The 15,000-nt window shown below is 45.2% G+C and overlaps 1 protein-coding gene across 2 annotated transcripts in view; it reads left to right on the forward strand.

The window, feature by feature from the left end:
- crfa4 (cytokine receptor family, class I receptor 4) overlaps positions 1–12,773 on the forward strand; it is a 56,896-nt gene extending 44,123 nt beyond the window's left edge. For both annotated transcript variants that reach the window (XM_079811879.1, XM_079811880.1), the window contains 7 exons: positions 3,654–3,771; positions 4,854–5,023; positions 5,125–5,303; positions 7,425–7,578; positions 7,742–7,829; positions 8,434–8,503; positions 10,078–12,773. In XM_079811879.1, coding sequence (XP_079668005.1) covers positions 3,654–3,771; positions 4,854–5,023; positions 5,125–5,303; positions 7,425–7,578; positions 7,742–7,829; positions 8,434–8,503; positions 10,078–10,608 — 1,310 coding nt within the window. In that variant the 3' untranslated portion in view covers positions 10,609–12,773. The remainder of the gene's footprint in view (positions 1–3,653; positions 3,772–4,853; positions 5,024–5,124; positions 5,304–7,424; positions 7,579–7,741; positions 7,830–8,433; positions 8,504–10,077) is intronic.
- The last annotated feature ends 2,227 nt before the right edge of the window (positions 12,774–15,000 follow it).

Below are 15,000 nucleotides of genomic sequence, written 5' to 3' on the forward strand. Positions count from 1 at the left end.
TGTCTGTGTCTGTGTCTGTGTCTGTGTCTGTGTCTGTGTGTCTGTGTGTCTGTGTGTCTGTGTGTCTGTGTGTGTTGTCTGTGTGTGTGTGTCTGTGTGTCTGTGTGTGTTGTCTGTGTGTGTGTGTCTGTGTGTGTGTGTGTGTGTGTGTGTGTGTGTGTGTGTGTGTCTGTGTCTGTGTCTGTGTCTGTGTCTGTGTCTGTGTCTGTGTCTCTGTGTGTCTGTGTGTCTGTGTGTCTGTGTGTGTGTGTGTGTGAGAGAGAGTAAACAAAGTCAAAATATGACAAAAACTTGTAATGAAATTGAGATTAAGTCAACATTATGACATTAAACAACATAATTATGACATAAAAGTTGACATTATGACATAAAAAAACATAATTATGACATACTAAGTGACAAGCTGTTTCATAATTATGACATACAAAATGTAAATATGACATCAAAAGTGAGAATTATAGGATAAAAAGTCAAAATATGACAACATTTTTTAATAAAATTGAGATTAAGTCAACATTATGACATTAAAAAACATAATTATGACATAAAAGTTGACATTATGCCATAAAAAGTCATAAATAAGAAGTCATAATTATGAAATAAAAAAACATGAATTATATAAAGTCATAAAAGTCGACATTATGACATAAAAAACATAATTATGACATACTAAGTGAAAAGCTAATTCATAGTTATGACATACAAAACGTAAATATTACATAAAAAGTGAGAATTATGGGATAAAAAGTCAAATATGACAAAAATTTGCAATGAAATTGAGATTAAGTCATAATTATGATATAAAAGTCGACATTATGCCATAAAAAACATAAACGTTACAAAAAAATTAATAAATAAAAAGTCATACAAAATGTAAATATTACATCAAAAGTGAGAATTATGGGATAAAAAGTCAAATTATGACAAAAACTTATAGTGAAATTGAGAATATTACATTAAGAGTCATAATTATGACAAAAAACATTAAGAGGATCTAAATAATTCTGCCACCTGTCACTCACATGAGCTCAGCCAATAGCAAACCACAACCATCCAATCAATTCCCCACAAACACACTCAAGCCCCGCCCCTACATTTGTTCTTGTTTGTGAAGCGCTTCACTCGATACACTAGAAGACCAGCAATAACTGGAGTTGAACATGTGAAGCTGAATCTTCATGTTTAGTGCTCAGACTGGTCTGTTGTTCTGAGGAGTGTGTGAGTGTGTGTGTGTGTGTGTGTGTGTGTGTGTGTGTGTGTGTGTGTGTGTGTGTGTGTGTGTGTGTGTGTGTGTGTGTGTGTGTGTGTGTGTGTGTTGAGTGTGTGTGTTCGAGTGTGTGTGTTTGAGGGTGAGTGTGTGTGTGTGTGTGTGTGTGTGTGTGTGTGTGTGTGTGTGTGTGTGTGTGTGTGTGTGTGTGTGTGTGTGTGTGTGTGTGTTCGAGGGTGAGTGTGTGTTCGAGGGTGAGTGTGTGTTCGAGTTTGAGTTTGTGTGTGTGAGTGTGTGTGTGTGTGTGATCTCTGTCACGAGGGCTTCATATCTATTTGGGTCTAATTTCTTCTGCTTCAGTTTCTGTGTGTTTGATAATAATCATATATTCTCAGTTGTTGTTAATAACCGTCAGATCCACTGTAACGGCTTCACACACACACACACACACACACACACACACACACACACACACACACACACACACACAGTTGTTGTTGCGCTGCTGTAATAGTGTTGTGTAAAGCGTCAGCTCCAGTGGTTGTGAACTGTATAAACTCTGCTGAACCCTTGAGCCGCTTTAACTGCTCATTTTATTCAACAGCTCTCTCTGTGTCTGTCCCGCAGGAATGCGTAGCGGATCAATCAGATTAGCATAGCTGCTAGCATTAGCCCACATGTCATAATCTCAAACGGACGGATGCCTTTGAAAACTGCTTAACGGAGTGTGTGTTGTGTGGAGTTAGCGTCAGTCGATGAACACGCGTGTGATCTGATGATGAAGAGAGTTCATCTTCACGCAGGAGATATCAATGTGTCAATCAAACTCACACACGGCTCTGACTCCACCCACTATCAGCGTCACATGACGTTAAATACATTGTTGTAATAATTTCGCCAATCATGTAGTGATTTTACACACATCGTTTTAGATTGAATGTAAAGTGGGGAGAGTTAGTCAGCTGATTTATCTGAAAGATTCGAGAGATTTCTAACTTTTAGAGCCTGTATTATCAGCACAAGTAAGACACAACTGTAATAATACAGATTTTATTAACAAAAGATAAACAAGAATAACGAACACAACTACTAAATGAATACAATGAATGATAAAGGAATAAAGTGCATAAGATACAGTGTGGCTATGGAAGAGTTGCGGTATCGTATGGAAAGATAAACTGATGTTTCTCTGAAACTAAGGTGAAGAACCTTATTATGCATCAAACAAATAACAAAAGATTATTTGTTATTACCTAGCATCAGTTAAATTACCTCTAATGTAAATTAGAAAATCATATACTGATAATATACAACAGTGCCAAGGTTTCTGGAAAGAGGTTTGGTTAAAGGGACAGTTCACCCAAAAATGAAAGTTCTGTCATCATTTGCTCTCCCTCATGATGTTCCAAACCTGTATGAGTTTCTTTGTTCTGCTGAACACAAAAGAAGATATTTAGAAGAATGTTTGTAACCAAGCAGAGAGATCAACCATTGACTACCATAGTATTTTTTCCCCTACCACACTCTAAAAAATGCTGGGTTAAAAACAACCCAAGTTGGGTTGAAAATGGACTATCCCAGCAATTGGGTTGTTTTAACCCAGTGAATGGGTTGTTTTAACCCAGCGGTTGGGTTAAATGTTTGCTTAAAACAACCCAATCGCTGGGATAGTCCATTTTCAACCCAACTTGTGTTGTTTTTAACCCAGCATTTTGTAGAGTGTGGTAGTCAATGGGCTGCTCTCGCCGGGGTTAATGAGCGCTGATCGCCGCTGATCGCCTGGATCTCACAACTCCAAAAACACAAGATTATTTTTTATAAATCGGCGCTCTCTTTATAAATAAACCACAGATTTGAGCTTTAAACAACTACATTCTCACCTGAAAAAGTCTTATAACTACATTTTGTGACACAATAGTACTATTTTTAAATTATGCAGGGTTTCTCATTACGTCACTTTACCACGTGACCGCAGCGAGCAGGCTCCTGATTGGTTAACGCGGCGCGAATTGGCGACAAAGTTCACATTTTTCAACTCGGGCGTCAGACGCGAATTCGCTTCAAACGCGTGAATGCACAAAAGCACCATTCACGCGTATCGCGCAAGACGCTCAATTCACGTCCAGTTCGCGTCATTCACGCAAACTGGACGCGCGAATGAGGCGGATTCGCGTCCTTCGCGCGCCGCGTGACCTCCAGACGCGCGTCAACGCGCCTTTCCATTGACTTAACATTGAAATCACTCGCGCCAGGCGCTCTATTCGCGTTTGGTGTGAATGCATCATCAGGCATAACATTATGACCAGTGAAGCGAATAACATTGATGATCTCTTCATCTCCTGTTAGTGGGTGGGATATATTAGGCAGCAAGTGAACATTTTGTCCTTCAGTGTAAAGAAGCTTGGGTTTGTTGTGAGATCTTCAGCATGTGTTTGTTGTGTTGCAGATGGCACACGGCCGTATATTTACAGCTGCCGATCGCTCAGCATGGAGGACTTCACCTGCTGGTGGCGTCCCATCGTCGGTCAGGATAACGTGACCTACACACTCCAGTACAGCATAGGGTGAGGCGGGCGCTGGTCAGCTGACGCTCATGTAGAGTTGATAACGCTGCTCATATACCCCTTTTCCACCAAAGCAGAGCTAGAGCTAGATCGGAGCCAGAGCCTAGTTTCAAATCGGTTCTTTGTGTTTCCACACCCAAAGCCCAGCTCAGAGCCAGGAAAAGTGGTTCTTAAGTAGCACCAGAACATTGCTGGGCTAGAACAGGGCTAGAAGTAAGACCCGATTCCGTCAGGCACTGGGGGCGGAGTCAACAAGACCAACACACACTGAGATCCGCCATTGTTGAAATAGCAGCTAATGGAGCTAACAGCTGCTGCTCGTTTGTAATCTCCCTCTATACAAATTACGGCGAACTGCATGAATGCGTTGGATTCGCTGTGTTTGCGTTGTGTTTTGATGCCGATGTAGGATCGTAAAGCCATGAGCATCAATAGTAACGCAACGTTTGCATTGTTGATGGAAGGCTTGTTCGCAGCGGTGCTGTGCAGAGACCGATCCAGCGAGACCGAGTCCAGCGAGAGCATATGACTCCTTATGCTTTTGATTCACTCATGCGTTTTTTTTAAATATTATACGTGGATCGGTCTGCGCAGTGCCGATGCATCTCAAACAAGCCTGGTGTGTGTGTGTTTCCGCTGCCCAGGGTTGCCAGGTTTTCACAACAAAACCTGCCCAATTGCTACTCAAAACAAGCCCAATCGCGTTTCAGGGGGGCTTCCCCGGTAAAAATCACATTTTTTGGCAAGGTTACCTACTTAAATTCGCATTCCCGGGGCTAAATATCACATAATTGGGGTCGCTTCATCCCGCGGACATGAAAAACAGCCCGCGGCAAATCCACGGACTTGGCAACACTGTCCTCGCTAGCGTTGCTGAGAGAGATGAGCGTATACAGTGACGTAAGACCGGCTCTGTTGTGGCTCTTAGCAGGTGGAAAAGCAAACGGTTCTTAGAAGCTCCACAGTCGAACCAACTATGAACTGGGACTAGCTCTGGTTCTGAATTAGCTCTAGCACTGCCTTGGTGGAAAAGGGGTATTGGTGGAAAAGGGGTAATAGTAACGCTTGTGTGATGTTGGCAGCGATGGCGCTCCTCGGGACTGTCCCGATTACCTGAGCGGAGGCATCCACAGCTGCTTCTTCAACACCAAACACACACAGGTCTGGCAGATATACTGCATGAGAGTGACCGCGCACACGGCCTCGGGGACGCTGACCTCACACAGACACTGCCTGGACGTGGCCGATATAGGTGATGCCTCACACACACCTCACACACACCTCACACACACTGACACGGGAAACATTACTGAACTCTACAGCTGTATCATCACTGGTGTTTTTGCCCCCCAGTGGAGACCGACCCGCCCTTTAACCTGTCCTACGTCCTGCTGAACGACAGCCGCTCTGGGTCCTGTCACTCCGTCCTGCTGTCCTGGATGTATCCGATCGCGCCTCAGGTGCATGAGGGATGGATTACGCTCCTGTACGAGCTACGCTACAGAAACCTCGCTCAGCCCGACTCCTGGAAGGTACGGCCCTCATGCCAACAGCTGGAACACTGTACTGATACACACACACACACACACACACACACACATCTGGTGTAATTTAAACGCTTAAAGGGTTAGTTCATCCAAAACTGTAAATTGTGTCATTAATTCCTCACCCTCATGTGGTTGGACACCCGTCAGACCTCCGTTCATCTTCAGACACAAATGAAGATATTTTAGTGTAAAGCTGATGCTGAGAAAGGCTTCAGATTGGCCTCCATTGGCATTCAGTACATTTACACTCACAAGACCCATAAAAGGCACTAAAAACGTCGTTACAAAGTCCATCTCACCACAGTGACTCTACAATAATTTTACGATGCGACGACAGTAGTTTTTGTGTGCAAAAAAAAATCAAAATAACGACTTTATTCAACCTCTTCTTGTCTTCCGTGTGTGCCTCCACGACGCATGCGTGAGAATATGAGCAGATCCGGCGTTCGGGAATCCATGAAATGCCACTTTAGCCCCATTTTGAGAACTACGCCGAGACCTATTCAATTCAATTCAATTCAATTCAAATTTATTTGTATAGCGCTTTTCACAATACACATTGTTTCAAAGCAGCTTTACAGAAAGTGCATTTCATAGATGTACAGTCAAAAGGTTAGAAAGACAATGTTAAAGAATAATGTTCGAAAAAGTTAATCAATCGTGTATTAATTTAGGCCATAACAACGCTGGCGTTGAGTCGTCTCTTCACAGGCGTCGAGTCGTCTCTTCACAGGCGTCGAGTCGTCTCATCACAGGTGTCGGGGCATCTGAAGTCTCCATGAGAGGCTGATACAAACTGGAGCTGACGAACTATTTACCTCAGGACTAGTGTCCCGAGATGACAACAGAAAAGCAGATGGGAAATGATTAGCATAGCTGCTGTTCAGAATATTATATTAATGCTTTTGATCCGATTTAACTGTAGTATAAAAGGATAATTATAATGTGAATGCTTGGCTAAAGAGATGCGTCTTTAATCTAGTTTTAAACTGGGACAGCGAGTCTGAACCTCGAACATTATCAAGAAGACTATTCCAGAGTTTAGGAGCTAAATGTGAAAATGCCCTCCCTCCTTTAGTGGACTTAGATATCCTAGGAATGACCAGAAGCCTCGAGTTTAGTGATCTTAAAGAGCGCGATGGATTGTAGGGCGATAAAAGATCAGTTAAATACACTGGAGCTAAACCATTTAGGGCCTTATAGGTCAGTAGCAATAAGACCTAAAGCACGATCAATGTAGAATTCAACAGTTGAGATACGCGCGTCTTCCTCTGCTCGTAAACAAATCTCTTCTGGGTCATGTGTCCGAACGCCGGATCTGCTCATATTCTCACACATGTGTCGTGGAGACACACGGAAGACAAGAACAAGCTGGATAAAGGTGTTATTTAGGGTTTTTTTGCGCACAGAAACTATTCTGGTCTTCATAAAGTTATTGTAGAGCCGCTGTAGTGAGATGGACTTTGTAACTTTAGTCTTTAGTGTCTTTTAAGGGTCTTGAGAGTGTAAAGTTGAGCCAATGGAGGCCTTTCAGAGCATCAGATTTACACTAAAATATCTTCATTTGTGTCTGAAGATGAACGGAGGTCTGACGGGTGTCCAACCACATGAGGCTCAGTCATTAATGACACAATTTACAGTTTTGGGTGAACTAACCCTTTAAACACTCATGTAACAAAGTTCGTAAATGGATAAGGAAGAAGACAAGGGGTCGGCTTTCTGGGACTCGTAAGTGCTCTTTTATTTCCTCTTTAAATCAGTATCCAAACTGTGTGCACATCGCACAAAACATAAAACAATAATCAAAACTCTCTTTTCACATTCGTTGGTTTCATAAGCAGTTCCTCTCTGCGTCCACGAGTCCCAGAGTGTCTCTCTCCAGTCCTCATTTCCAGGGGGGCTTATATACTGTTGGAAATACAGCTTTAATTTGATAAATGATTCAGTTCCTCATGAGTCCTTCATTTACTCCTGATCATCTGTGCATCCGTGCAGCCGTATTGTAAAGTATTCCCTAACAAATCCAGAAATGACAAACAAAAGTAGATTAAAGGAGGATTTAGGGTGTGTGTGTGTGTGTGTGTGTGTGTGTGTGTGTGTCTGTAGGTGAAGGAGCGTCTGCGGGAGCCTTGTGTGGAGCTGTTCGAACTGCAAAGAGGAACGTATGAGTTCATGGTCCGGTGTCGCTCCGTCAACAGCAAACACTGGAGCTCATGGAGCGAGTCCATCCACATCAGCATCAACAGCAGAACTCTGTCCGGTATGCTCACACACACACACACACACACACACACACACACACACACACACACACACACACACACACACACACACACACACACACACACACATACACACACACACACACACACACACTCACACTCTGTCTCACACAGCTCATGCTCTGAATGTCTGTCTGTCAGATCACATGTTGGCCTTCATCCTGGTGACCAGCCTCGGCGTCCTGGCCTTCCTCATCATCGGCTTTGGGTTCATTCCTCGAGGAAAGAGGTCAGTGACGTCATGAAGCCACAGCTCTGCTTACAGCACACACACACACACACACACACACACTGATCTGCAGATGTGTGTCCTCGAGTAACACAAGCACATGTTCTGTCACGGTTACACACCATCGCCACATCTCTCTTATTTTGAGGGAAGACCAATGGAAGCTTGTTTCCTCCACAGAATGAACAAATAAAAGTAGTTGCAACTTTTTATCTATAAAATGTATAAGATCTGCTGTACGATATAGCAGGTGGAGCTGGGGAAGGGGGAGGGTGCTGGAAGCTTGAGCAGCAAGCTCATTGGCTACTGATACAGCAGGAACCAATCAGCTGTGCCCAAGAGAGAGTGATGTGATAGAGTTCAGGACTGTAGAGAAACTCACAAATACAAGAAAATTATTTTGAGATAAAAGTCGCCATTACCTTTTTTATTCTTTATTCTGTGGCAGAAACAATCCTCCACAGTCGTGGTTCTCCTCTTGGCTTTGAGGAACACCATGTGCATGAACTAATACACATTAAAAAACATAAATAATACATAAGAAATAGAAACGATTAATTCATTACTAAAGAAAAAGTCTTTCTCTGTTTGTGTTTTCCTGCAGAATCAAAGCGTTCCTCCTGCCGCCGATTCCCAAACCGCGGATCCGAGGGCTTGAACCGGTTCTGCTGAAGGTCTCGCTGTCTCACACACACACACACACACACACACACACACACACACACACACACACACACACACACACACACACACACACACACACACACACACACACACACACACACACACACACACACACACGTTGGGTTTTCATGTTTTATGGGGACTTTCCATAGGCGTAATGGTTTTTATAAACAAACAAGCAAACAAAACAAAAATGTAAAAAAAAAAAAGAAAAAAAAAGAAAGGGGCTATTTATAAATACAAGTCATTGTCAAAAAGGCTTTTTTTCTTTTCTTTTTTCCCTTCTTTTCCTTTTTTTGACTTTATACACAATTCTGACTTTATACACACAATTCTGACTTTTACACACAATTCAATTCTAACTTTATATCACACAATTCTAACTTTATATCACACAATTCGGACTTTATACACACAATTCTGACTTTTACACACAATTCTAACTTTATATCACACAATTCTAACTTTATATCACACAATTCGGACTTTATACACACAATTCTGACTTTATACACACAATTCTGACTTTTACACACAATTCAATTCTGACTTTATATCACACAATTCTGACTTTACACACAATTCAATTCTGACTTTATACACACAATTCTGACTTTATACACACAATTCTGACTTTTACACACAATTCAATTCTGACTTTATACACACAATTCAATTCTGACTTTATACACACAATTCTAACTTTATACACGCAATTCTGACTTTATACACACAGTTCAAATCTGACTATCACACAATTCTGACTTTATACACACAATTCTGACTTTATACACACAATTCTGACTTTATATCACATAATTCTGACTTTATACACACAATTCTGACTTTATACACACAATTCTGACTTTATACACACAATTCAATTATGACTTTATACACACAATTCTGACTTTATACACACAATTCAAATCTGATTATCACACAATTCGGACTTTATACACACAATTCGGACTTTATACACACAATTCGGACTTTATACACACAATTCAATTATGACTTTATACACACAATTCTGACTTTATACACACAATTCTGACTTTATATCACACAATTCTGACTTTATACACACAATTCAATTCTGACATTATACACACAATTCAATTCTGACTTTATACACACAATTCTGACTTTATACACACAATTCTGACTTTATATCACACAATTCTGACTTTATACACACAATTCAATTCTGACTTTATACACACAATTATACACGCAATTCTGACTTTATACACACAATTCTGACTTTATACATACAATTCAAATCTGACTATCACAAAATTCTGACTTTATACACACAATTCTGACTTTATATCACACAATTCTGACTTTGTACACACAATTCTGGCTTTATATCACACAATTCTGACTTTATACACACAATTCAAATCTGACTTTCACAAAATTCTGACTTTATACACACAATTCTGACTTTATACACACAATTCTGACTTTTACACACAATTCAATTCTGACTTTATACACACAATTCTGACTTTATACATCTGCTTTACCTTCTGTTGTTCCATCCCTTTGTCTGCAGAACGGGAAGATGGACGAGATCAATCATCATTTCTCCAGTTTTCATGGCTATAAGTCTCCGCAGAGCTCGATGGAGATGTGGTATCCGGTGAGTGTGGACGCGTGTCCGGCTGCGGTTGCCAACATCTCCCCTTCGCCCTGTAAACCAGAGGACGGCCCCGGGGGTCAGCTGACCCTTCAGACGAGCTGCAGCCCATACTGCCACAGTGGCCCCGCCCCCTCCTGCGCGGGAGCCACGCCCCCTCCAGACCCCGCCCACCCAGAGCTCACATCTGTCCCAGGCATGGACTACAGCATGATTCTAAACTCCGCCCCCGCGCAGCCGGCGTCACATGACTTCTACACGTGTGTGACTGGCGTGACGGCCAGCGGGCAGATGCATCTGGTGCCCTGCGTGCCCATGCTGAAGAACACGCCCTATGCCCAGGGCAAAGAGGGCAAGAGCGGCCAGCTGGTGGCGCTGTTGGAGAAGCAGATGGAGGCCGACCCGAGCGAAGCTGCCACACCTTTACTACCTCACTCCTCAGACTGAGCCAATCAGCAGACACTCAGGACAGAGATGCGACGTACAATCACACACACACACACACACACACACACACAGTTCACTACTGATGCAGTCTGAGCGTCAAGCCCCGCCCTACATTTGTTCTTGTTCCTGAAGCGTTTCACTGGATATACGGCGAACAGAGAAGAAAAGACCAGCGGGACTTCACTTTCACTTTTCTAATCATTGTAAAGCAAACTACACAAACACTGTCAGAGCACTGTAACAAACACACACACACACACACACACACACACTCACTCACTCACTCACTCACTCACACACTCACACACACTCATGACCAGCAGCTGAACTCAAGGTTTATCAGTAGATTCTCACAAGCCAAACTCGCTGTTGTCAGATTTCAGGAAACCATCTGGAGCAACACACACACACACACACACACACTCAGATCCTAATAATCATGTGATGCAGGAGTGTGTGTGTGTGTGTGTGTGTGTGTGTGTGTGTGTGTGTGTGTGTGTGTGTGTGTGTGTGTGTGTGTGTGTGTGTGTGTGTGTGTGTGTGTGTGTGTGTGTGTGTGTGTGTGTGTGTGTGTGTGTGTGTGTGTGTGTGTGTGTGTGTGTGTGTGTGACCGATGGGAGAACTGAAGCTCTTGTCATCCAGCGATTCACTGTGATTCTGGGTAATAATCACCTTCTACTGTACATGTGGATGCTTTTTGTTAACAAACAGCCATGAGGACAAACACACGCTAAACACACACTAAACACACACTAAACACACGCTAAACGCACGCTAAACACAAACTAAACACACGCTAAACACACGCTAAACACACGCTAAACACACGCTAAACGCACGCTAAACACACACTAAACACACGCTAAACACATGCTAAACACACGCTAAACACACGCTAAACACACGCTAAACACACGCTAAGAGCCGCGCGAACACATGAGGACTGAGACTGTGCCATCTGGAGATCAGAGATGCGTTTCTGCGGCCCGTCAGGATGAAAATGAGTTATAAAGAAGTTTGATGATGTAATGATGATGAGCCAGACGACACAATAACATTATAATGATCACACACACACACACACACACATACAGACACACACACACATAAAGACACACAAACACACACTCATACAGACACACACACATACAGACACACACACACACACATAAAGACACACAAACACACACTCATACAGACACATACACACGCACACACATAAAGACACACACACACACACACACACACAGACACACACTCCAGATTTAGAGTTTGAACCCCACAGGTGTGTGAGCAGCAGCTTCGTCCACAGCCGCTCATCTCTGATGTCTTTAATGTACTTTTTCTTTGGTCAGGTTTGATTCATGTTTCTTGCTAGAACATGAAATCACACACACACACACACACACACACACATCAGGGTTTTACTCGTTTTTAAACACAAAAGTTGCAAATATTTTTCTGCAGGTTCAACAGCTATAAATGACTTTTGTAGCCTTTCCTGAAGAGTGGCGTATAAAACACACTCCGATCAACAAATGCCTGTTTTATTTTTATATGTTTGTTCTTGATACAGTTTCATGTGATAATAGTGTCATATAGAGATTAATATTAATGCTACTATAATGAGTGTGAGTGAGTGTGAGTGAGTGTGAGTGTGAGTGTGAGTGTGAGTGTGAGTGTGAGTGTGAGTGTGTGTGTGTGTGTGTGTGTGTGTGTGTGTGTGTGTGTGTGTGTGTGTGTGTGTGTGTGTGTGTGTGTGTGTGCATTAGAAAGACTGAAGCACTGTGTTATTTGTTCAACACTGTTTCTCTTTCTGTGTGTTCAGTTCGTGTTTCATGTCCTCTTGGTTATGGGTCATTATTTCTTGTCGCTGTTTGTCGTGTGTGTGTGTGTGTGTGTGTGTGTGTGTGTGTGTCTGTGCCTTTAATCGTGCAGGTTCTCCTGTTGTTGTAAATCCGCTCTAGAACACTGTTAGACCTGCAGATGAATGACAGAAACACATTAGAAACGTTCACAGAGATTTCTTCAGTAATAAATGTGTCGTATATATTCGCACTATAATATGTTTTTGTACATTAGATTATTTTTGTGCTTTATTCTGTAAACTGTCATCTGTGGGAAAATCACAGTCCCATGTGGTCAAATAAAGCCGTGAGCCGAAAGAGTGTGTGTGTGTGTGATGGGATTATTGTGGTTTACGCATCATTCTTAATATTATAGCTTCCAAAGGGAGTTTTCACAGTAACGCCATCGGAGGAACATCAGCGCTCGGATTCATCCCAAAGGTTTTCCCAAAGTTCCTCCACACCAAATTCGCTCCTCCATGTCTTTATGGAGCGACGCTTTGTGCACTGGAGCGCAGTCATGCTGGGAAAGGAAGGGGCCGTCCCCAAACTGTCTGTGACCCTCAGCATGAGCTGACCCTGCTCTGTGACCCTCAGCATGAGCTGACCCTGCTCTGTGACCCTCAGCATGAGCTGACCCCGCTCTGTGACCCTCAGCATGAGCTGACCCCGCTCTGTGACCCTCAGCATGAGCTGACCCCGCTCTGAGACCCTCAGCATGAGCTGACCCCGCTCTGTGACCCTCAGCATGAGCTGACCCCGCTCTGTGACCCTCAGCATGTGCTGACCCTGCTCTGTGACCCTCAGCATGAGCTGACCCCGCTCTGTGACCCTCAGCATGAGCTGACCCCGCTCTGTGACCCTCAGCATGAGCTGACCCCGCTCTGAGACCCTCAGCATGAGCTGACCCTGCTCTGTGACCCTCAGCATGAGCTGACCCCGCTCTGTGACCCTCAGCATGAGCTGACCCTGCTCTGTGACCCTCAGCATGTGCTGACCCTGCTCTGTGACCCTCAGCATGCGCTGACCCCGCTCTGTGACCCTCAGCATGAGCTGACCCCGCTCTGTGACCCTCAGCATGAGCTGACCCCGCTCTGTGACCCTCAGCATGCGCTGACCCCGCTCTGTGACCCTCAGCATACGCTGACCCCGCTCTGTGACCCTCAGCATGCGCTGACCCTGCTCTGTGGCCCTCAGCATGCGCTGACCCTGCTCTGTGGCCCTCAGCATGCGCTGACCCTGCTCTGTGGCCCTCAGCATGCGCTGACCCCGCTCTGTGATCCTCAGCATACACTGACCCCGCTCTGTGACCCTCAGCATGCGCTGACCCCGCTCTGTGACCCTCAGCATACGCTGACCCCGCTCTGTGACCCTCAGCATGAGCTGACCCCGCTCTGTGACCCTCAGCATGCGCTGACCCCGCTCTGTGACCCTCAGCAAGAGCTGACCCCGCTCTGTGACCCTCAGCATACGCTGACCCAGCTCTGTGACCCTCAGCATACACTGACCCCGCTCTGTGACCCTCAGCATGTGCTGACCCCGCTCTGTGACCCTCAGCATGTGCTGACCCCGCTCTGTGACCCTCAGCATGAGCTGACCCCGCTCTGTGACCCTCAGCATGAGCTGACCCCGCTCTGTGACCCTCAGCATGTGCTGACCCCGCTCTGTGACCCTCAGCATGTGCTGATCCCGCTCTGTGACCCTCAGCATGTGCTGACCCTGCTCTGTGACCCTCAGCATGTGCTGACCCTGCTCTGTGACCCTCAGCATGTGCTGACCCCGCTCTGTGACCCTCAGCATGTGCTGACCCCGCTCTGTGGCCCTCAGCATGAGCTGACCCCGCTCTGTGACCCTCAGCATGTGCTGACCCTGCTCTGTGACCCTCAGCATGTGCTGACCCCGCTCTGTGGCCCTCAGCATGAGCTGACCCCGCTCTGTGGCCCTCAGCATGAGCTGACCCCGCTCTGTGACCCTCAGCATGTGCTGACCCCGCTCTGTGACCCTCAGCATGTGCTGACCCCGCTCTGTGACCCTCAGCATGGGCTGACCCCGCTCTGTGACCCTCAGCATGTGCTGACCCCGCTCTGTGACCCTCAGCATGAGCTGACCCCCGCTCTGTGACCCTCAGCATGTGCTGACCCTGCTCTGTGACCCTCAGCATGAGCTGACCCCCGCTCTGTGACCCTCAGCATGAGCTGACCCCGCTCTGTGGCCCTCAGCATGAGCTGACCCCGCTCTGTGACCCTCAGCATGTGCTGACCCCGCTCTGTGACCCTCAGCATGTGCTGACCCTGCTCTGTGACCCTCAGCATGAGCTGACCCCGCTCTGTGACCCTCAGCATGAGCTGACCCCGCTCTGTGACCCTCAGCATGAGCTGACCCCGCTCTGTGGCCCTCAGCATGAGCTGACCCCGCTCTGTGACCCTCAGCATGCGCTGACCCCGCTCTGTGACCCTCAGCATGTGCTGACCCTGCTCTGTGACCCTCAGCATGAGCTGACCCCGCTCTCTGACCCTCAGCATGTGCTGACCCCGCTCTGTGACCC

This window comes from Gobio gobio, assembly GCF_949357685.1.
Source record: "Gobio gobio genome assembly, chromosome: 3".
Classification (NCBI taxonomy): Eukaryota; Metazoa; Chordata; class Actinopteri; order Cypriniformes; family Gobionidae; genus Gobio; species Gobio gobio.